Source organism: Penicillium maclennaniae (genome assembly GCF_028827695.1).
Source record: "Penicillium maclennaniae strain IBT 15551 chromosome Unknown utg000003l:1.0-5670915.0:1.0-5674809.0, whole genome shotgun sequence".
Classification (NCBI taxonomy): domain Eukaryota; kingdom Fungi; phylum Ascomycota; class Eurotiomycetes; order Eurotiales; family Aspergillaceae; genus Penicillium; species Penicillium maclennaniae.
This window is the reverse complement of record NW_026623215.1, coordinates 3,933,853-3,956,677: the sequence shown is the minus strand read 5'-3', so window position 1 is coordinate 3,956,677 and position 22,825 is coordinate 3,933,853. Positions and strand designations below refer to the sequence as shown.

Sequence of the window (22,825 nt, the reverse complement as noted above, 5' to 3'; positions counted from 1 at the left end):
GGAGCGAAAGGGCGGGCGTTGGCAGCTCCGGGCAGGACAAGGAGGGTCCCGGGGGGAGAAAAAGGCGCTCGAGTTTCCCAATCCAAAAGTTCGCTGGCACTGACTCCCGCTGCTCCTCCTCTCCGCCAATCACAGCCCTCGCCCGATTCGCGGTTGATCTACCGCTTCTGCTTTCTGACTTTTGGACTTTGATCTCTGTTTCTCCCCTGTCCTTCTGTTCCCTTCAAACGCGACTTGCGCGTCCACCATCCACCATCCACTACCTATCTCTCCTCTTCAAATCCTGAAATCGTTTGCGACTGTCGCAATACTATTTGGCACGCGTTTAGCCCAGTAAGTCCGCGACGCCGACTCCAGGCCACTCCTGCTTCCTCCGCACCTTATCCGGTTCGGGTCGCTTCGACCACAACCCTCTCGAATGACCGTGCGAGAACCATGCTCGGTCACCTCTAGAGCATCTCTTACCTGGATTGCCCCCATCTCCGATCATTGTTAGCTCGACGTGGCCATGGCCTGATCATTTCCCACATGATGACTTACTTTTGCTAACTGAATCCGCGTGTGCTCTAGTCGTTTCATGTCTGATCTTGTCCGCGGTAGTCTCTTGTAGACTGGTGCGTGCCCGCGATCTATAGAGGATAATGGTATGCGACACCCATCCTGGCGGAGATTTGGCCGCGGAGGCCACCGGAGCTGAAACCCTACGTGTTGCTGAAGAAACGTGGCTGACATCTCTTCAATCCAGGTCCTGTTCAAACGAAAGCCCGTTACATACCTCCCGCAGCCGGTCATCGAAGATGAGAGCTCCGAGGTACGTTGATAGCTACAATGCGCGCCAGGAACGTATCCTTAGTTAAATCTCGTCCTAGGTTTGGGTTATCCCAGAAACCAACGAGGTCTTCACCAGCTATGATCCGTATCTCCAGCGAATGGACTTTTACAAGCAACGCCGATTCATTTGTGAGATCACGGGCCATTCGGGCATGAACTTCTTTGAGGCACTTCGGAGTGAGGTATGTAGCGATTGCGGTATCGGGGTTTCGACTTGAGCTTATCAATCAAATAGACAGAAGAATCACGCGAGGTCAATAATAGCTTCCCTGAGGCTTTGAAGGAGCCAATATTGCGCCGAATCCAGTTCTCGACGGTTTCTCGGGTTGATAACTTGGGTATGTTCGCTCTGCGCGAGATGGTCAATTACACCGAGCTAACAAATCATGATAATGACAGTGGACGAAATTTATGAAGTGAGTCGCCTGCATGCGCATTTACGAATTTCTAATCAATACTGACCCAAATAAGGAATTCAAGTCGGACTTCTATCCCGGAGAAGCTGTTCTTATCCTGCTGGAAGATAACAGTAGACTCCACGGGACCATCAGGGACAAGGCTAATTTTGCTGAACAACTATATGCTGATGGTACCATCAAGACTCCGGCCTTCGCCCGGTACCTTGTGAAGGTTTCAGACCGACCAAACGAAGAGGCCCTGCTGGACCAAAACCACATCACGCGGGACCGAAAAGCTTTCACCAAGTTGATGCTTCGCGGCTTCATCAAAAATAACGTTACTCGAGAGGCCTGGACTGGCGCACCCTGGCTGGTAAAGCCGTCGATCGCGGAGGAGTACAAGATCTCCACCGAGGTCCCGAAGCACTTGCAGTACGGTGCCAAGATTGCTGAGAAGAAGGCAATGAAGAAAGCGGGTGAAGACGGTTTCTTCGGAATTTTCTCTTCGCAACAATTGCCTGAACTGAAGCCCGCCGTGAAGGGTCAAAAGTCCAAGATGTCCGCGCAGGAAATGGCCAAGTCCCGTGAAGCGCAATATCAGGAGTACCAGCGATCCCTCAACGGCAACCCTTCGTTCCTGCCGCCCCATAATCCTCTCCGTCCGTCCAAGTCACCGATGCTTGGCGACAAGAAGATGCATCCGCCATCGGTTGTTATCAAGAACGAGTCACGGCCATCTTCGCCTCCTCCGATTCGGTACCCTATGGAGGATCTGGAGCTGGCTCCTATTCATGAAAGAAAGCCGCGACCCGCTTTGAAGTTCGTGAAGTTAGGCGAGTCGGATGACGACGATACCGAAGATCTCCTACCAGACGACCTGGAGCCTGACTCTGTCGGATTGCTCTTGGAAATATGGACCACTCTTAATGTCTACTGCGAGGTCTATAAGCTAGATTCGTTCACTTTTGACGATTTCCTCCAGGCTATGCGCTTTTCATCAGAAGAGATGGACTGCGAGCTATTCGTGGAAATGCACTGTGCCATTTTGAAGAAGCTTGTGAATGCGGAGGGCAAAGATGGGGGTGCGATCCAAGTCTCCCTTCCTGATTTCCCTGCAGACGACTCGGACGGTTCTGAAGAGGAAGAGGAGGACGAGCAGGAGGAAGATGAGGGAGAGGAAGAGCCGGCGCCCCGGGCTACGAGAATGACCACCCGAGGCAGTCTGGCCAAAAAAGAAGCGAATGAGATCAAATCAAACATTGAAGAGGACGAGCCCGAAGATGAGCGTATCCATCGCGCGGAGGAGATGCTCGAGAAAATCGGCTGGATTGAGCGTCTTCGCCGGCGAGACTTCCGCAATGGGGGCTGGGAAATGGTCATGGTTGGTCTCTTGCACCAGCTGTCTGTTCTTCCCCGGTCGGAGAAGATTTGCAACGAGATTTTGCAGCATCTTGCCCCTCTTGACATGCCTGCCACTCAGAAGACTGCGCGCGAGCAGTACCGCACTCTTGGTATTAACCTGCGGATCAAGGCTCTTCAGATGATCTGCATGCTGAGCTTGGAGACCAAGGCTATCAAAAACTACCTGGAGGAATGCAGTAATCAGATGACGGAGGTCCGCAAAGAGAAGATCGAGCACCAGAAGGGACGCAAGGCCGCGTAAGTTGATCTATTCTGAATATGAGAACCCCCACATACTAAAATCTTCATCAACAGCCTCGCTGAACTCCGCCTGTTGCATCAAGACCGGAAGGCGCTCGCCCCAGAGCCCGAAAAGGGCGCTGTTGCAAAGTCGCCCACACCTATCCCCGAGCTCGAGGATGGTATGGATGACTCCAAGATGACCGGCCTCGACGGTGACTCGGAAATGCCTCTGGATACCGAGGACGAGGATACTCCTCGGCCGCGAGCTCTACGTGGCGGAGTTGATCGTGCTCTGGAGCGGAAACGCAAACAGGAGGTGGAGCGTGAACGCAAGGAACAACTGGCCAAGCAGCCTAAAGGCTCCAAGGCATACCAGAAAGTCCTGAAAAAGATTGAGGAACAAAAGACCTTGATCAAAGAGTTCGAAGCGAAGATTGAAGTATGTGAGAATGACCTGCGTGAGGCGGACTGCCCACGAACGAAATGTCTAGGCCTCGATCGTTTCTGCAACCGCTACTGGTGGTTTGAGCGCAACGCTATGCCCTACGAAGGTATGCCCACTAGCTCTACCGCCGAGGCAAAGTACGCCAACGGCCGGGTCTGGGTTCAGGGTCCAGATGAAATGGAAGTCTCGGGCTTCATCAACTTGACCGACGAGCAACGCAAACAGTACTACAAGCACTTCCAGACTACGCCCGCAGAGCGCAGGAGCCTTGAAGAAGGCCCTACGCATGTCACCAATGCACGAGAGTGGGCCTACTACGAAGATGCCGAGATGATCGAGCAGCTCATAGACTGGCTCGACCCGCGTGGTAACCGCGAATGCAAGTTGCTTAAGGAACTCATGAGCCAACGCGAGGTCATCACCAAGTACATGCAGAATCGCCAGGAATACTTGAACGAGACTCGCGACAGGGCCGAATCCGAGGAGATGCCGACCAAGCGTGTCACTACCCGCACTAAGACCTACGTGGACACCAATGCGCACCGTCTTCGCTGTCTGCGCTGGCGAAACACCACTGCTTTGACCGAACTTGGCCACCTTCACGTGGATCCTGACCGACCCCTCAGACGCAAGCGAGCGTCCTCTGCCGCTGATTTGCGCGAGACCAAGGCAACCCGGGGTAAGCCGTTGACCCGCCGTGGATCGCGGCGCGGACGGGGATAACCTAACGGGGCCATCACGCGACCACGAATCTAATTGTACTATTTTCCTATCTCATCGTTACGCGGCAATTCTTTCTGTATACTGTTCATTTGCACGAGAGGAGTCGGGGCTACATTTGTTTTTCTTTATTACATTTGAATAGAAATGGCACATAGACATTACCGCAAGTGAACAGAGCCGACCCAAGGCTGACAAATCGGCATCTCGGGACTCAGTCAACGAGATTACCCGCCATTCCGGCCCGCATCGTATCCGTACGGTAATCTCGCGGTTACATGCGGGGTGCGGCTGGTATCGGCATGTCAGCTCTTACGCCGAACATTAGTCGAATCGACGTCAGAGTCGAGCTGCGACTTACACAAAAGACATTCTCTTACCTTTTTCTTGTTTTTTTACTTGCCTCGCTTTGACATAGCTGTACAGAAGCTCTCGTAGACTCCTTCGAGAATCTGTATATTCCAACCTCAGCCACCCTTACGCAGCCTGTCCAGGGTGCCGACGAAACTCCGGTAGCCCGAAACTTTTCTTCCAGATAATCGCCGAGTGATCACGAGGGGAATACCGTTCTTCCCCAGACCCTTTCCCCGGTGCCCCTCGGCCACACAACTCCCACTTCTCTGTCGATCAGTCTCTCAGAGCATGCGCAGGGTTCAGTCATAACTTTACTATTCATTTCAGATACACCTGAGTCCCTCGGCGATCGATCACTCTGATGAGTGACCTCGCGGAATCGCGGTCCTCCGGGCCCATTGCCACCGGCGCGGGCGCACAACTTGCTACCAGTAGCAATACAGAGAAGCAAAAAGGCAGCGGAACAAGCATAGTAGTCAAGACTCGCAGTTTAGACTATGTATTACGCAGTGGTCTAGCCGGTGGGTTGGCCGGATGTGCGGTAAGTGCGCGGAAATCATGAGAGATTCCTGGACCTATGCTAATCACAAGGGAATACAGGCCAAAACGGTCGTTGCGCCTCTAGATCGCGTCAAGATTCTTTTCCAGGCATCCAATCCCCAATTTGCCAAGTACACCGGCAGCTGGGCAGGTCTCGTGGCGGCCATTCGCGACATCAAGCGCTTTGAAGGTTCTCGAGGCCTATTTAAGGGCCACTCCGCAACTCTCCTTCGTATCTTCCCCTACGCCGCTATCAAGTTCCTCGCCTACGAGCAAATTCGTGCAGTCGTTATTCCGTCCCCTGACCACGAAACTTCCGTTCGTCGCTTAGTATCCGGCAGCATGGCCGGCATCACCTCCGTATTTTTTACATATCCACTCGAGCTCGTCCGAGTGCGATTGGCCTTTGAGACCAAAAAATCCTCGCGGTCCTCCTTGACGGATATTTGCCGCCAGATCTATAACGAACGCATCACCCCTGCCTCAACAGGCGCCGCAGCACACGCCTCAACCACTGTGGCCGCAGCCGAATCCGTGTCTTCCACTGTCAACAAGGCAGTGCCCCGATCTGGCTTCGCCAACTTCTATCGCGGCTTTGGCCCAACCATTCTCGGCATGCTTCCCTACGCCGGCATGTCTTTCCTCACCCACGACACCGTAGGCGACTGGCTTCGCCACCCCCTCCGTCGCAAAATACACTACCATCCCCGACTCGGAATCCAAACCAAAGAAGGGCTCCCGACATCCTCAACTCACCGCCGCAGCCGAGCTCTCTTCCGGTGCCCTCGCTGGTCTGGTCTCCCAATCATCCTCATATCCACTTGAAGTGATCCGACGACGAATGCAAGTCGGCGGTGCAGTTGGTGACGGCCGTCGTCTCGGCTTAGTTGAAATTGGCAGGAAGATTTACTTGGAGCGAGGATTCCGCGGCTTCTGGGTCGGGTTGACTATTGGCTACATGAAGGTTGTGCCGATGGTGGCCACCAGTTTCTTTGTCTATGAGCGATTGAAGTGGTCCTTGGGCATTTAGACCCGAACCTCGGAACCTCTGACATTTAATCGCATTTCCATTGTCTTTGCCCTTTGTTTGTGATCGCTGCATATGGCGATAGACCATTTTGGTTGGCCGATGCGTCTCGGCATCATTTGATTCCCCTTGGCGTTGTGTGGATAGCTACCTGGGCTTTTTTTTTTTCTCCTCCATATTTCCAGCGCTAGATGGACCACCATGACTTTGTTGAGATACCGAAGACGAACATATACTTGTTTCCTGCATCACTGTCACTATCACTTCGTATTTCTCCCTTGAATGCTTTGTGGGCTTGATTACACCTAGGATTGGATGAACACACATTTGAATGATCGCTGGTTCGTCAGAGAATTTCATAATCGAGGGCACCAGCCCATTGTCAAATGTAATTCGCTGCTATCAGCGGGCGCCACACTTTGGGCTCTTGTGCAATTAAATCTACAGAGAGAGCCCAACACTTGCTGGTATCGGGACAAATATGTAAGGTCGGAGATCAAACGTGCGCCATAGAAATCAACGCTAAACGCGATCAGTCTTGACTAGTTGTGATTAGAGCTCGTCGACCTCAACTGTGGGATCATTCTTACATACTCGACCTTTTGGAAATACCTGATTAAAGGCTGTTCTATAAATGGCATGGTACCAGCAAAAGAAGGACTGTCCGTCCGTAGAATGACCACTCGGACACATAGAACAGATTTAAATACCAGACTGACTTAGACTTTTGATATACTCTCTTTTTCCAAATTACTCAATGCATTTGAAGACTTGATGGATTGAATGAATTGAATGAATTGAATGAATTTATATGAATGTAATTTGGGCTCGGAGATACGCACGGACCACTAATTTCGCCGCAAAAAAAAAGTTGGAGACTTTTTGACATCCTCATTGCACTTCTCGCTCACCACAACACGAAATGACGACTCGCAAGCACAACGAATTCCTCGATATCGTACCGAGCGACGAAGAGTCAGCCAGCGATCGTGGCTACGATTCCGAGGAGGATGTCGCGAAGAGCAAAGCTCGCGCCGTGAAGCGCAGGCGGACCACAACTACCCAGGACTTTTTCGGTGTTGAGTCAGACAACGCCGATTCAGCTGATGAAGACGATGTGGAGGAGGGTGATGATCGCGCAGAAGTGAAAGGCAAGAAAAGCAAGCGATCAAAGGCCTCGCAGCCTGCCTCTGACGACGAGATTGAGAATGAGGACGAAGACGGTGGTGCACTCTTGGAACCTACAAAACCTTCCAAGCCCGTCAAACCACTCAGCACCAAGCCACTGAAGGAGTCTAAGAAGAACAAGACCGGTGTCGTCTATCTATCCTCGCTGCCGCCGTACCTGAAGCCCTTCGCTTTAAAAAATATGATAGAGAAAAGGAATTTCGGTCCGATTACGAAGGTGTTCCTCAGCCCGCGCATGCCAAATAACTCCGGCCCTACCCGACGCTCCAACTCTCGTCAACTCTACAATGATGGCTGGCTGGAATTTCAATCGGTGAGACCCGACAATAACTGTCCTGAATGAAGTAGACTGACATCGCATTCTAGAAAAAAACCGCGAAGATCTGCGCCGAGACTCTGAATGCGCATATTGTTGGGGGTCGCAAGGGTGGATGGTACCATGATGATGTCTGGAATATGAAATATCTCAAGGGTTTCAAATGGGCCGACCTGATGGAACAGGTGCAGCGTGAGAGATCAGAACGAGAGGCCAAACAGCGGATTGAAGATGCCCGTGCCAAGAAGGAGGAGAAGGTCTTCCTGGCTGGTGTCGAAGCTGGGAGAGTTGCGGATGGGATGGCTAGGAAGAACGAGGAAAAGAGGAAGAGGAAGTTGGCTGAGGCTGATCGTGCCGGAGCGGAGGATGCAAAGGCAAAGAAGGCTTCGGAGAAGCCTGCGCCGGTGCGCAGACGTTTTGTGCAGAACGATGTCGTCAAGCGGAAAGACGAGAGTGGGATTGCAGATGATGCTGATACACGCCGCGTGCTTGGGAAGATTTTCTGATCATTTACGCCAGGTGATGGTTGTATGAATTACCTCGAACCATTTACTTTTGATAACCATAATGAAGATATTTGCATCCAATTCATGCAATGAACATGTATCTATTTCCAAAACTTTTTTTTTTGTAGATCCCACAAAAAACAGAGTAAATGAAACGCCAGCCATGATCGTCAAAGATATTGATATCAACTTCAATTGCGGAAAGCTCATTGGTCGTTCATGTTTAGCTCATCAAAGTCATCGAGCAACTCATCCACGTTGATCTTCGGCACCTCGTCGTCACTGTCACTGCCCTCGTCCATCATATCATCACCGCCGGGCTGTTGCACCTTGTTCCGGTTCTTATACAGATCCAGCGTGCTCCGCAGCTCCTGGTCCTCCTCGACATCGCGCAAGAACATCTCAAAGTCGGCTTCGAGGCGCTGCTGCTCCTGATCCTGCTTGCGGCTCTGGGCAGGGGCAGAGGCAGCAGCCATTGCCTCTTCCTCGTGCTCGCGAGCCATGCGGCGAAGGCGCCAGGCACGGTTCTTGGGCTTCTTCTTGCGCGCATAGTGCTTCTTAATCAAAATTACGTCCGGAATCGTATCTCGATATTGGGAGCTGGCTTCGATGGCATCGAAGTTGGGGTCGTTGAAGTTGGTGTCTGTCAGGTGGTAGCCAAGAACAGAGTCACCGACGTGCAGAATAGCGCCGAGGTGAGTGCGCGTGAAATATGTAGTGTCATTAGAGCCAAGGTCGGAGGCACGAGCAACAGTAGCTTCAGCCAGATGGTATCGACCGTTAGACTTGCCGAGGGGCTCGATATCCATGACAATGAATTCTTTGAGTTCAGTCACATTGGCCAGAGAATTGAACGGAGAGCGCCAGTAAACACCGGTGGGAATCTCAGCCGTCTGAAGGGTCTGCGGGTCCATAATGTTCACCGCGGTGCCGACACGGTGGCAAATAGCCAGTGGAGAGATATTGCCGATCTGACGAGCCAACTTGATCGGAATTGCACAGAGATCATCACGGCATATAGGAATAATCTCAACACTGAAGCTGAACTTGTATGACGATGTACCTTTGTACTTAGTTAGTTTCGGTGTTCATGTAAACAACTGTAGATGAAAATCTTACCTGAGTGGGTGTCACTCGAAATAAGCGTCGAACTCTTAGTATAACGGCAGGGAGCAACGCTGCACAAGAAGTCAATCATCTTCTCGGCCTGGTTGCGATGAGCATAGTAAAAATCGAGTCCATTTTTCGCTTCTTTGATGTTAAGGGTGTCTTTGTGGGCGCCAGCTTTCAGGATGAGCTGTTCAAGGTACAAGAATGTCCGCTTATGAGGCACCTTCTGTCGAACCTGAACACTTGCACGGAAGGCATGGTGTGTGAAGCTTTTCGCGCAATCTGCGAATATTTGTTAGACATGCATCAAATAAGTGGGTAGGCGGCGACAATCAAGGAGAACTCCAAGTTGTTCAGAAGGATATCTTACCATTACACTGCTGGTTGTGCACTGTATATTCAACCTCGAACGCTTGTTGGACGATGGTGCCCTCGAAGGCCTCTTGTTGAATTGTGATCTTGACCTTGATACGGCGAGAGTGGGGTTCGGTCCAGATGAAACTGGCGTCGATAATGCGAACTTTGTTGAGACCGGTGAGTTTGCGCAGACAGATAGCCAGAAGTTCTTTCGATTCGAGATTGGCGACGACCCAGCTATTGGGGGGTTGCAGCCATCTTTCGCAGTCTCTGCAAGAGTGGATGACGGCTTCGCGCTGAATTCCTTGAGAAACGTCGACTGTGAGCCTCACGCAGTCGTTGCAAAGTGCACCGGCAGAGGTGGTTCCATCGATGGGGGCACCGCAGTTGCAGCACAAAATACTGTTCCCAAGTTAGTATCAAATCAAAATCTCAATTAAAAAATCCCCGCTGCGATAAGGACTCACGTTGCGATGGTGGGCTCGTCCTGCTGCATGCCCGTCATGTAGACGGGGGCATCCAGATCCATCGACATCTTGAAGCGTGAAGCCAAATGACAAGACTTCAAGAAAAACCAGAAGACTTCAAGAGTCTGTGAGAGACAGGAAACTCCTCGATTTGTAACTTTTTTGCCCCGCTAATCTTTTTTTTGGCTGACTCATGAGTTTGCACCGTTTGCACCACCGATATCATTATCGCGCTCCGCCGGTTTTTTGGGCTTTAACATCATCGCGCCGCCATGAGAGCTTTATTACGAGGGGCCGTGTGCCATTCATGTCGCCATGAGGTACTTAGGTCTTTCATTGCCGTATCAGGTGTACCTATGCCGCGATATTCCTCTGCTCTTCGACCCGTTTTCAACTCGAGAACTTTCTCTGCGATAGGCTCGTTGCGGTCTGATCGCCCCCCTGTCTCACAACACCCTGAGATCAACGAGTCACCGGTGGAAGAAAAACCTAATGAATTGCAGAGTGATTCCTCGGCATCGTCCCACATTCCATGGTATCTCCAGGAAGAATCACCTCCCACCGAAACTCGTCCAGTATCTGGAGATCACATCCCTGAGATACCAGAAAATTCGCCCGAAATCCTGCCCACCCTCCTCGAATATACATACAAGGATCTTGGTCTGGATAGTTTGAAGCTTCATGACCTGCGAGGCCTCGAAATCCCCGCCGCTCTGGGAGCCAATGTTATCATGATCATCGGCACAGCGCGCAGTGTGAAACATTTGAATGTTTCTGCTGATCGTCTCTGCCGCTGGTTGCGGAGCACGTACAAGCTAAGTCCGTATGCGGACGGCTTGTTGGGACGCAACGAGCTCAAGATCAAGCTTCGTCGCAAGGCCAAGCGTGCGCGTGCTGCCAGTGCTGCCGGCGCATTCATTGACGAGAAGGACGATGGGATTACCACCGGCTGGATTTGTGTCAATGCTGGCGTGATTGACAAGAATGCACCAAGGGCGGAGCTCAGTGATATAGGCTTTGAGGGATTCGGTCAAGTCGACACGGGCACCAGTGTCGTAGTCCAGATCTTCACGGAAGAGAAGCGAGCCGAGGTCGATCTCGATGGTCTTTGGAGAAGACTTTCGAACGGGCTGAAAAGAAGCGACTCCAAGATGCACAGAATAATCCTCCAGCTGCTTCTCAATCTTCGGCTACCGGCAGTTCTCCTTTCGGGCCTAGCGGTCAGAAGCGGTACCTTCATTCTGCTCAAGATTTGTCGCCTAACACTAATACTGACGGATCAAGTCTGTCTGATGTTTTGGCTGCCACCTCCGGGTCGCAGATGATACGAGGAAAAGACATGAGCACGGAGTCCTTGCTCAAAATGTTGGTGAATCTCCCTCATGAGAGTGCCCGGAATGAATTGGGGACCGGTCCTGAAGATCGAGAGTCTACACTTTTTCTTCAGCTCCTGTATGCTAGTTTGCCACCGAGCATGGCGGAATCGGAGGTCACCCATCTACGGCTGAATCTGTTCTCGATCGCCGTATCTCGGCAACACCCGGCGTATAGCAAGGAGGAGCTGTTCAGCACGTTCTCCGGTCTTCTCAACGATGGTCATGACCTTTCAGACGACCTCGCATTTGAGGTTCTTGCCGCCCTTCTTACCCCGAGGGTAGAGAACTTTCAGCAACCGTCACCGTATCTCCCGGAATCGGACATTGAACTAGCCTTGCAGGTCCTTGATCGTCTGAGCCTTCGTGGCGTCCCGATTCTCAATTACAAATTGTTCAACATGCTTTATCAAGTCGTTGATATCCCTACAACCCCTTCTTCTGGGCAGCCCCCCCCATAAGTCAGCGTTACGATCCACGAACAGCAAACGATGGACTGACTCCCAGCGACAGAAGCTGGCCCGGCTATCGAAGATAGTGGCGGCCGCAGAGGTTCCCTTCGACGCGCCGGAGGCTCGCAAACTTATGGTGACCCTGTTTCGATGCGAGGATTATGATGGATTTTGGCGTCTGTGGCGCCAGCTACCCTGAAAGGGGCTCGGCGCACGCGAGAGGACTACGCCCAACTGTTTCAGCTCCACGCAGATCTGGGGGACGAACTTCGGGCACGAGACTGTCTCTCGGCGTGGGTGCCCATGATGGCCCGGGAACAAAATCCAATTGTGCTTCAGGGGCCCCTTGTTAATTCGTTGATGCACTGCCTGTTGGTGGCAGATCCGAATATTCACAATCGCTCAGAGGATGCCTCTCCCAGCTATTTCGGGGAGGTTTGGACTCGATGCCAGAGCGCATTGGCCCAGGCTGCAGCGCATGATGACGCTTGGTAAATGGAATTTCAATGCTGTATAATAATCTAGCACATAGCGTGTACCAAAAGGAAGAGCTTTTATACTGTATAAATCGTTGTATCAAATGTCCCAAGGTAAAGCGCTCGGCGCCAGACTTTGGGCCTCGGCTGATGGTCCCTGGATCCGGCGACTCACTCCACACTCTCCGCCTAGTGGACTCCCCGACTCCCCAGCTCTCCGACCTTCATCCATCATTTGGTCGACGATGACCGGTGTTCCTCACCATGGAATACCTTCCTAGTCTTCAACAGGAGTTCGACGAATTCAAGCCATCACTCTTCGGTAAGTCCCATCGCGGGAACAACCCCCGGACACGGAGAACTTGCGCATGTGCGGAGTTGCTAACAAAGCCATCAACGGATTTCAGAACTCCTCGCTGAACAACAACTATCTGATCTACTTCCTCCGTCCTTGAGGTATCTGCTTGCGGTTGCGACACACCGCCACCCACGGTACCTCCTCCGGATCCTCAATTCATACGACGAGGTCTACGCGCTCCTCTCCCTACTCGTCGAGCGATACTACCTACGGACTTTTGGTGGATCTTTCACAGAAAACTTCTATTCCCTGAAGCGCGAGCGTGTCCTTCGCACCAAGAATGGCGAGATTCCGCGCGCCCAGGTTGGCGCCGGTGCCCCCGTACGCGAGGCCCTGAAACTGCACTCAGCAGACGTGTGGAAGAACTTGCTCATCATGGTCGGCATTCCGTACCTGAAGCGCAAGCTCGACGAGGGATACGACATTCATGCTGCGCCGCAGGCGGCCTTAGCACTGGGTGGCGGGCCGCGATACAATCCTAGTGACGACCTACCACACAACCCCACCGTGCGTCAGCGCATCTTCCACTACTACAAGTGGTTCTTGCGAAACGTGTACCCGTCCGTGAATGCGGCGTACTACTTCTCTATTCTGGCATTCAATCTTGCGTACCTTTTCGATAATACCAAATACTCCTCTCCATTCCTCTGGCTCATTGGCTCGCGGATCCGTCGCCTCGGAGCCGCAGACCATCGTGCCATTGCCGAAGTGCTAGATCCGAAGCCTTCACCTGGCGGTGGCCGGTCTCAGCGCCCTGGATCGGGCCTGTTGGGTCTTTTTAGCCCGCAAAACATGCACACACAGCTATTGACTTCCTTGCGCTACTTCCTTCCCGCCTCAATCTTCGCGCTGAAGTTCCTGGAGTGGTGGCATGCAAGTGACTTCTCGCGGCAGTTGGCTCGCAAAGCAACAGAAGTCCTCGACTTGCCTGCCCCGGTCGTCTCGGGACTTACCAACCCCGCGGAGCGCAAGAAGTCTGGCCAAGAAGAGATGGAAAAGAAGCAAGCAGAGCAAGAGAAGAAATCTGGCGACCTCAAATCAGCCCTCAAATCACCTCGCCGACACCAATCACCCATTTCCGCGACCTCATATCTCCCTATCTTCACCGTCCCCTTACCACCGGGCGATACCTCTAGCGCAAACACCTGCCCTGTCTGCTTGAACGCGCTCACCAACCCGACAGCCTGCCAGACAGGATATGTCTTCTGCTATGTATGCATTTTCCACTGGCTGAACGGCGAACACCAGCGGCAATTGGATTTCATGAATGGCGAAGGAGCGGGTGCAGCTTGGGAAGATGAGATCACCGGTGATGATGATGAAACCATGACAAAGCCCCCCGAACGATAACGAAGAGAAGGGCACTCGCAAGCGAGGCGGGAAGTGGGAGAGTGGAAAGGGACGATGTCCTGTTACTGGTCGCAGAGTCCTTGGAGGAACCGAGGGCTTGCGACGAGTCTTGATTTGATCGTGCATCTAAATACTGTACCTTTATACCTATACATATATCTAACCCCAGAGTGGGCGAAATTCATCATGTCGACGAGATCTTCCGATCCTGAGTAATTAGCTCCTAATTTTTGCCATGACTAGTAGACCATCACCTATGGCTAATGAAGCCCTCCCTAGACAGCTTTGTTCGTGTGATACAGACTTCGAGATTCCATAAAAATATTGCGCCAGCAAGAGAACTGACCTGAAAAACAAATTACTTCAAAGAAGTCCGTAAAATTCGATTTCTTCTTTTCCCGGCTTGGGCACGTTTGAGGTAACTAGAAAATTATTTATGCTCCGTTGAGCTTATCGCAGAATCCAACACACTTCAATTTCGCAATCCCACCAGAGGCCGCTGCTGAGCTCATGTATGATAATCCGGTGGCTTTCTAGGTCGTGGGTGGCTGCTCACTACATGTTCAAGTGTGCCCTAATTGGCGACTGGGCCGGGTGGTATCATAGACTTGTAATTGGTTGCTCGTCAACCCTCGACGAGAGTAAGAAAAGGAGGAAAAAAGTGATACATCGGCAAGAATGAAAAATCAATACCACGAAAATGCCAACTTGTGACCAGCCAGATAGACTAGAGAGTACGAAGTAGTATTGCAGCATTCGAGAGATTACGGGTTCCACATACGATGTAAGGTTTACTATCCACTTTTCGGATCTGTCTTGTCTCCGCTGATCGACATTTCCATTAGGGCGTTGGGGGTTAGACAGCGCCTCAGAATTAACGTTTGCCTTCCTGGTGTGAGATAAAGTGCAAAGTTTGGGGGCGTATATTTGTCTTAGTATTGAAATACCCTCAGACACTGGAACAGATATACAAAATATTAATTAAGGCTGAGTTATTCATAATAAAAAAAGGAAAAAGTCCACTGAGTACACGGGACTTTGACGTAACCACATGAAACACTCAAAATTTTACCGAGAACATAGTTTGAGATTATCTGGTTTTGTTATATCCCTTGTGAAACTTATCACGACCGGGAAATTTGTCACCCGTGAGATGAGTCCTACTAGTGGGAATCATTGGAGACGGCGACATCCGTGGTGCGCGTCACCTGCACAGTAGGCATGGGATCATTCGACTGGACACCATCATGCAGACGTGTCTGTGACTCCGACCTAGTCTCCTGCAGGGCGATATGGCCCTCCTCAAGTTTGGACCAGGTAGTGTCGCCAGTAACCCAAGGCTTGGAAGGGGGGGTCGTACTGCGAATCACAACCCGAGTCCGCATTCGAGGGCTCACTGGATCTGGCACTGAAGCCGAGAGAGTGCTTCACTCTACCCGGAAGCCCAGATTCAATGATGAGCTTGGAGAGGCAGGGAACGCTGAAAATGAAGAAACCACAGGTCATTTCAGCGCAGGCCCAGAAAAGAAGAGGGCCGATAAGGTACATGGTGTCGGACTCGCTGGCAAAGGCAATTGTTTTCACAAGTCGCAAGATAGCTGCAATGCAGGCCCTGTTGAAGGTGTTAGCTTTGGATCGATGATGTAGTGGAGAGAGGAGGATGACGTACAGAATACCAACACCGAAGAGGACGGAGACACCGAGCTTCTTTTGCCAGTTCATACCTAAACCCCAGATAATTCGCTGGGGAAGCAGGAACATAGCAATGTCCGACACGACCTGGACGCTTGCCGAGGTGAGCATCACATCAGGTAGGCTGTAGCATTTGCTCGGGAGGTAGAATTTCCAGATGGCTTCATGCGGGTGACACTGCATGTTCAGAAGGATGACACAGAGAAGACCCCAGAGACACTGAAGGGTTATGATGGCCGAGCAGCCCCACCAGAAAGAGTTTCTGGATTTCTCCACGGGAACGAACACTCGACACCAGTCCATCAGGATAGCTGACTTGATCAACGGCAGTGTTGCGGAATAGCAGCAACCGTAAACGAGGATGTACTAAAGGGAAGGTCAGCTACCGGTTACAATGCACCCAAGACCGATGGAATAGATGGAACCCACATAGAGTGGCTTGACCAGGTCTCCATTGCGGAGGTTCCAGGTGTGCACATAATAGCCGGGTGTGAAAATCAACGAGTAGCCTGCATAAGCTGTGCCCCAGTAGGCGCCCTGAAACTTGTTAGGATACTTTCTTCTTGGCGTGTACGAAGGTAACATGAATATCAAAGGTAAGAGGACGCACATATGCCAGAATGACCAACACTAGAGAAGAAAAATTAGTCAAAATGCCTGAGGTGATCAAAAAAATGTTGCGGGTAGCGATTGACTTACTCTCTTCCGCACGGAACTTCTTCTCCAGGTAGAGACGCACGTATAGGCGGAGGAGAAGGCACATAGTCGCCACGACCATACAAAAGGTTGTCACAAACCAAGCCAACCCATTGGCATTGGATGGATTGTCGAAGTTCGGGGTGACACCCTCCGGCGCAGGAAGAGCCGGCGCATTGAGCAGTGCAGCAAGAGCTTCGGGCGACATCTTGATGGCTGAGATCGAACTAAATGAACACTTCCCAAGGGAATCCGGCGCTTTAAGAGCAAGAAAAAAAATCGCCACGGTAGGAAGCTAAGTTGTCAACTCATATGTGCCGTATCAATAGTAGCATTGGGATGATCGACATAGTATGACCGCTCAAAAAGCCTGAAGCGACGATCAAGACCCTTAATCGACTTCCGTGCACGCCTCGCACCAAGTGTGCGGGTGGTGGGATTGGTTTAGCCGTTTTCTGCATAGCATGAAATCCTTCATTTTCTTTTAAATGATAGATGATCGCGGGGACCGGAAGAGGCATCGGGGATGCGGTACGAGTGGACATATCAACAAGACCATTGTCCATTAGCATCAATAGAAGGAATCGGGAGGGCTTTCCCGCCGTGGGTCCCCTCCACCCTCAGTGGGGAAGTCAAGCTGGCGTGGCAAGGAGGCCCTCCAAGCCTCCGATAGTGTGGCTGTCTCAACGCCGGGGAAATGGCCGTGCGGGCGTCGAGTCAACTTAACCTACGACAGCTCAAACCATGGATCACGTATTTGAGAGGCGTCTGGTACCCGCGCTTGACAGCGGACAGCTTCGAATGTCAATAGCGTCAACTTTGGAAGTGGTTGAAACATCCCCGTTTTTGTGATCTGTCAAGTACCACCGATCTCCCTGGGGCTAGTGCTCGGGAGTTTCCACCCCGGCTTTGTGATCCCTCTATAGGGTCGGAAGATCGATTCCCAGATCAAGGAGGCGACACTTCAATTGGATGAATTAGAACCGCGTACATCCATCACGAAGAGGCCCTCGCAGTACTTTTGCACGGTTCGTAAGATCGCAGGCTTGTCGAGGCGCCGATCGCCTTCGTCCCCCCACCAGTTGGGAAAAACCACGCTGGTTCGCAAACTGAACATGAGTGGTAGAGGCCCTTCGAACCCCCTCTTCAGAAGGCAAACTAGTCTCTATAGGTCGTAGTCTAGATCTACCGCGTTTTGACCATGCTGACTGAAGATAGCGAGCGAGCTCCTGTTCTTTTCCTTTTTTCTCTTTTCATACCTCACCCTGCTAGATCGAGTGCCCTTGAACCTCAGCAAGTGAATCATGACTATCAGTAAGAAAACCGGTAGCTTTGGAAATCTGTTTCAGTGGAGTGGAGATTGACAAGGATACCAGACGGCAATGCACCTTTGCAGGAGTACCCCCCGCGGGCTGACCTGCGATCGATGATGGATGAATCGCCACTCCCAACGCTTGCCCCAGGGCTGGTTGACCCTGAACTAATGGCCGGTGATGCAGCCACCAAGCAGGCAAATGTGGTATTGAGTCGCCTCAATGCCGCGCTAGCTAATAACGATGCCGCTGCTCTCGACAGCTGCTTCTATGCTGACCAGGCCTTCTGGAAAGACCAGCTTGCATTGACCTATCATTTGCGCACTTTCAAGGACTCGGCCGTCATTACCGAGAGTCTCTTGGAGACCACGAAGCTCAGAAATGTCTCGAAAGGGATTGCCATGGACGGCGCAGCGCTATTCCTGCCAGCCACCCCAGTCCTTGTAAGTACATGCCTGCAGGGGCGATGCAATGAAGCTCGGGCTTATAATGTATCTCATATAGCAATTCATCGACTGTCCAATTGTGTTCCGAACCGAGTCCCCTGGCGCTATCTGCCGCGGCAAGATTCTCTTTTTGCCGGTCAAGAACGAGCACAATGGAAACGAGGCACTTGAGTGGAAGATCTGGATCCTGAGCACTAGGCTGGAGGACCTGGATATTCAGACCGAGGAAAAGAGCCTACTTCAGGCTGCTCCGAGACAATTTGATGGTCTGAACCTGGAGACTGATGTCTTCATCATCGGAGGCGGAAATGCGTAAGTCGAGCAACTAAAATGCTTCCCAAATGGCTTGCTAATACTCTGTATCAAATAGCGCTGCTGCTCTCTCGGCTCGACTGAAGGCCTTGGGGGTGGATTGTGTCATGGCCGAGCGAAACCCCAAGCCGGGCGACAACTGGGCGCTTCGCTACGACTGCATGCGATTCCATATCCCGACTTCTTTCTGTGACCTGCCGTATATGTGTAAGTAGAAAATAAGCATACTCAGTGAGGGGTACTGTTGACTAACCGCGAGTGAAATCAGGCTACGACAAGGAGCTTCAGACACCTTATCTTCTTTCTCGAAAAGATCTGGCGTCACAGGTCTCACGATATATCGAGACCTTCAACCTCAACATCATAAACTCGGCGAAGATCCAATCCACGCACTATGACCCGTCCACTGAGCGCTGGCAGATCAAGTTCCAGACGCCTACTGGCGAGCGTTCGGCGGTCTCCAAGCATCTTGTCCTGGCGACTGGTATCGGGTCGCAAAAGCCCAACATGCCACAGATCGCAGACAGGCATCTCTACCAGGGAATCAGTGTGCACTCCACACAGTACCAGAATGCGAAAGTGCTGGCTGAGAAGGGAACCAAGGTAAGCCGATCATGTCGTTGAATGGTAACGTATCTGGAGAAAAAAAAGCTCACCAAAAACATAGTCTGTCCTCGTGATAGGATCCGCCAACACTGCATTCGATGTGCTCGAGGATTGTTACTCTGCCGGTCTCAAGTCGACAATGAATGTCCGCTCTCCGACGTACATCATCCCTGTTGACTATGTCTGCCACAAGATGAGTCTCGGTGCATACGACTTTGGCGTCGAGGCTGCTGACAAGCTCTTCTTGTCCCTTCCCTCAACCGTAGATGGCCAGTTGGCTCGTGGGCTGTTCGCGGTGTTCGCCTCCCAGGAGCCGAAGCGATATGCCGCCCTTGAGGCAGCCGGCTTCCCCGTTCTTGACAGTAGCCACCCCACCTCAGCCCTGATGCACAACTTGATTGAGAAGGCGGGCGGTCACTACGTCGATGTGGGCGGTACCAAATTGATCGAGGAAGGTAAGGTCGGGATCAAGGCGGGTGTCGAACCTGTCGCGTACACTGCGACTGGTCTCCGATTCTCAGATGGAAGCACCGTTGACGCGGATGCCATTGTGTGGTGCACTGGCTTCTCTGATGGGAATTTGAGCAGCACTGCGGCCGAGATTCTCGGTGGTGGGCCCGAGCTGGATGGGACTGTGAACGGCGATGGCAAGCACCTTCTCGGTCCGCAGGAAATCGCAAAGCGCGTTGACTCGACCTGGGGCGTTGATTCCGAGGGCGAGATTCGCGGTATGTGGAAGCGTCACTCGCGTCTTGACAACTTCTGGGTGATGGGTGGATATACTCAACAGCACCGCTGGCACTCACGCACCCTAGCGCTGCAAATTAAGGCTGCACTCGCGGGAATTTTGCCGCCTGCCTATCGCGATACTCCTTTAACCAGGGTCAAATAGTCTGTCCATTTATGTCTGTATATGTCTGATGAATTTTTGCCTTACCTGTTTCCAATGTTGTCTGTTGCTAGCATTTGTAAATCGTAACAATGTCGGTCCAAATATCTATATGAGTTTCGCCTCCTGAGTCATATGTGCGCCACTCGTATGTGCGCTTTGACTTGAGTCCTTACGACCGAGTGCAAATGTAGTTGTACACTATGAGCACTTGAATACTTGCCGGAGAGACATGTGTGAACCTACCATGTCGCTCAAGACATGCTTCGCGCGGGAAGCTTCCATGGTATTTACAGCCCTGCTTACCACACTTGCATGAAAGGTGGTGCTTAGATCGATTTAAACTGTTGATCCGGAATAAAAAGTAATTCGGCGGAAATACTCTACAAGTGTGGAACCCACTGAGAACTTATTCATGGTGGCCTGCGGTCTTCAGCATGACTATCTCCAAGCATGGAACGCATCTCTGCAAGGAGATTCAAGGCCGAGGTAAATATTGCCAGACTGACAGGCGGTTATCTTTTGAGACAAACAAGGCTATATTCTTGAGCGTCGTACAGCCCAGCGGAGAGGAATTAGAACGGGCCGTTGAGGTTGGCAGGTATATAACTCTTTTCGATGCACGCAACCCCTGCAAACATAGTCGGTATATCGTCCCTGCGGGTCTTTCCTGGTCTATATGGATAGCTATTGTATCAAGATTGCGTTAGTGGAAAGCACGACAGCAACTCCGAGACGCTGAAGTCGCGATACTCTTTGGAATTGGCCAGGGTCCTGGAACGAAAGATATTTGAGAGAGATGAGAGATTATATCTCCAGCTAAGCACTTCCCTATGGATCTCATGTAGCAAATGTCATTCTGGCCGGACAATTTCCAAGACGATTCAAACTATAACGAGATGCAACCATGATAGGGCCAAGGGAAAACTTGACAATTCAAGTGCCTCGAGGACGACAGGAAGGGCAACATTCTCCCTTTCCATGGCTCGTGTGAGCTAACCGCATGTGATTCTGGAATCGATCCTTGCGGCCAAATGTTTTGTTGCACTGGGAGTCGGGACATTTGAACTCGTCCGGGGATACATGTGTCGACTTGATATGCCGCCACAGACAAGTTTCCCGCGAGAAAGTGCCAGGATACGTGCAGCCTATCCAGTGGCACTTGAAGCGACCATAGTGCTTTAGTCTGAAGTGGGACTCAGGTCAAATTAGACAAGCATCGTATCTCAATGGAACTCATTGATGAGAAACATACTCTGGACTAACGGGTATTCCATGATCAGACGACCGCTCTCGACTACAAACGTGGTGTCGGCAAGGCGTAGTGTCTGCAGTCTGTGGCGGAAGAGTAATCCCAGCACACGTGGGAGAGTCAAACTCAGGACCGCTCATGAGGTTCATCCAGTGAAAGTCATCGGTGCCATTGTTGTTGCTTGAAGAGCACTGACTGGAGCGTGGACTGCACTTCCACGGGAGACTTTGATGGTCTTGTTGTGTGGACGGAGGTTCTATCAAGGTGCTTGATCCAAGCTGTGGAGAAAATTGCACGGTAGCGGAATACGGCAAATGGAGGGAGGCCCTACTTGGTGCTGCGATTGAAGCGGCAGGTGGGTATGGGGTAGATATCCAGGAATCAAGTGCACGATCTGTGCCCCATCTTGTTTGACTGGATGCTGAGTCGGTATCATCGGTCATGATGAGATGAGTTGAAGAAGTCATGATGGATGAGTGAACAAGACTGAGATGCTAGCAAATAGGCTCTTGATACCTTTGAGCTGAGCTTGTCAACCAGCAAGATCTAAGAACACAAAATCTGGGCCCTTTCAGGACAGAATACGGAGCCCTTTAATATGACTCTCATTCAGATAGTAGACTTGCCTTGCAGCATTGAGTTTCCCGATCCGGGAAAGCCCTGAGTCAAGAGGAATGTGGTTTATGCCGTAGGAGCCTCAGCGTTACCTCGGTCGCCGCGACGTCATGGCCCCCTGGTTGGATGCATTCTTGTTGCTTCGGTAGAGATGGTACTTTGGACTAGATCACGATGGTTGCACATCGCTAGGCAAAAGCTCATGCATATGCATGCGAGATGATAGCCTTGGGCAAACGGGTGGGAGAATCCGCGGCCAGGGGCAAAGCATCGGCGATCCCTTATTTCTTGGAGCCACGCGGTTGGCGGGGCCCCCCCATAATACTCATTCAGTCGTATAAAGCATTCTCATGGATTCCTGGTTGCGCACTTCGGTCTTGGCCCAGGCGGACTCCCAGGCTGACTTACCACGTGTTTAGGTGTCGATTAAAATCATCCGATACTTTTCTTTCAGGGACGTGTTAAGCCTGGAGGATTTGGGGAATATCCATATCAATGATGCAGTGCATCTGAAATGAAAAGTGAAATCGACATGTTCTAGACCTTGCAGGCATACCACGCACCTGGTAGAAGGGGCTGCACGATAGCACAGCCGACAGTAGCCAACCACTCAGATGCAGATGCGAGGCAGGAGAGAGATCGTTGCCCGGAAATGGACCATCACGAGAGGCTGGCCACTTTAGGTTGTTCGGACAACAGATCTCCAGATCCTAGTTTAGCGCATCGAAGCTTGAACAGGTCCCGAACGGCAAAAGCGGAGCGCCCGCACCCTTAATTGAGACTGCTCCAATCATGGTGTGAGAGGAGGATCCTCTCCTTCCCCTATGTTGCTGGTCACACTCGCTTGAGTCCCCTTGATCGGCGTGCTTCACGCTTGGATCTATGGCTATTATCGGCTTAGTCGAACATTGCGTGCATATTTTGTGTCATGAAGGGTACATAGCATCACACAGTCAGGTAGATGCAAGAAATTTGGTAACGCTGCTTTGGAGAGTGCCATAAAGAGGAAGCTACCCTAGAAGCGTGCAAATGATTTGATTGAATACTTACTTCCAAGACATACCATGGGAATTCGACCTGACGACGGAAACT

At 51.5% G+C, this 22,825-nt stretch overlaps 8 protein-coding genes across 8 annotated transcripts; 6 read left to right on the top strand and 2 right to left on the bottom strand.

Moving 5' to 3' along the window:
• Window positions 1–641: 641 nt before the first annotated feature.
• On the top strand, window positions 642–4,041 carry N7477_003592 (uncharacterized protein; the record flags this gene model as incomplete). Its single annotated transcript, XM_056965255.1, has 7 exons — window positions 642–644; window positions 746–811; window positions 870–1,013; window positions 1,067–1,169; window positions 1,231–1,247; window positions 1,303–2,888; window positions 2,946–4,041. 7 exons carry the CDS (start codon window positions 642–644, stop codon window positions 4,039–4,041), a joined length of 3,015 nt encoding a protein of 1,004 aa, XP_056825208.1.
• Window positions 4,042–4,753: 712 nt separating this feature from the next.
• On the top strand, window positions 4,754–5,962 carry N7477_003591 (coenzyme A transporter; the record flags this gene model as incomplete). Its single annotated transcript, XM_056965254.1, has 3 exons — window positions 4,754–4,933; window positions 4,993–5,589; window positions 5,663–5,962. 3 exons carry the CDS (start codon window positions 4,754–4,756, stop codon window positions 5,960–5,962), a joined length of 1,077 nt encoding a protein of 358 aa, XP_056825207.1.
• A 919-nt stretch (window positions 5,963–6,881) lies between these two features.
• Window positions 6,882–7,969, top strand: N7477_003590 (RNA-binding ATPase activator ESF2; the record flags this gene model as incomplete). Its single annotated transcript, XM_056965253.1, has 2 exons — window positions 6,882–7,460; window positions 7,514–7,969. 2 exons carry the CDS (start codon window positions 6,882–6,884, stop codon window positions 7,967–7,969), a joined length of 1,035 nt encoding a protein of 344 aa, XP_056825206.1.
• A 206-nt stretch (window positions 7,970–8,175) lies between these two features.
• Window positions 8,176–9,971, bottom strand: N7477_003589 (ribosome-binding protein NMD3; the record flags this gene model as incomplete). Its single annotated transcript, XM_056965252.1, has 4 exons — window positions 8,176–9,032; window positions 9,089–9,361; window positions 9,450–9,838; window positions 9,904–9,971. The coding sequence occupies 4 exons, from the start codon at window positions 9,969–9,971 to the stop codon at window positions 8,176–8,178; spliced, it is 1,587 nt and encodes a 528-aa protein (XP_056825205.1).
• Window positions 9,972–10,175: 204 nt separating this feature from the next.
• Window positions 10,176–12,223, top strand: N7477_003588 (ATPase synthesis protein 25; the record flags this gene model as incomplete). The annotated part of the gene is given in 4 exon segments (XM_056965251.1): window positions 10,176–10,994; window positions 11,021–11,647; window positions 11,691–11,904; window positions 11,919–12,223. 4 exon segments carry the CDS (start codon window positions 10,176–10,178, stop codon window positions 12,221–12,223), a joined length of 1,965 nt encoding a protein of 654 aa, XP_056825204.1.
• Window positions 12,224–12,468: 245 nt separating this feature from the next.
• pex12 (ubiquitin-protein ligase peroxin 12) lies at window positions 12,469–13,912 on the top strand (the record flags this gene model as incomplete). The annotated part of the gene is made up of 2 exons (XM_056965250.1): window positions 12,469–12,526; window positions 12,612–13,912. The coding sequence occupies 2 exons, from the start codon at window positions 12,469–12,471 to the stop codon at window positions 13,910–13,912; spliced, it is 1,359 nt and encodes a 452-aa protein (XP_056825203.1).
• Window positions 13,913–15,214: 1,302 nt separating this feature from the next.
• N7477_003586 (uncharacterized protein) lies at window positions 15,215–16,508 on the bottom strand (the record flags this gene model as incomplete). The annotated part of the gene is given in 4 exon segments (XM_056965249.1): window positions 15,215–15,970; window positions 16,034–16,141; window positions 16,161–16,234; window positions 16,304–16,508. The coding sequence occupies 4 exon segments, from the start codon at window positions 16,506–16,508 to the stop codon at window positions 15,215–15,217; spliced, it is 1,143 nt and encodes a 380-aa protein (XP_056825202.1).
• Window positions 16,509–17,726: 1,218 nt separating this feature from the next.
• Window positions 17,727–19,869, top strand: N7477_003585 (monooxygenase; the record flags this gene model as incomplete). Its single annotated transcript, XM_056965248.1, has 5 exons — window positions 17,727–18,056; window positions 18,118–18,371; window positions 18,430–18,578; window positions 18,640–18,974; window positions 19,039–19,869. The coding sequence occupies 5 exons, from the start codon at window positions 17,727–17,729 to the stop codon at window positions 19,867–19,869; spliced, it is 1,899 nt and encodes a 632-aa protein (XP_056825201.1).
• Between the last annotated feature and the right edge of the window lie 2,956 nt (window positions 19,870–22,825).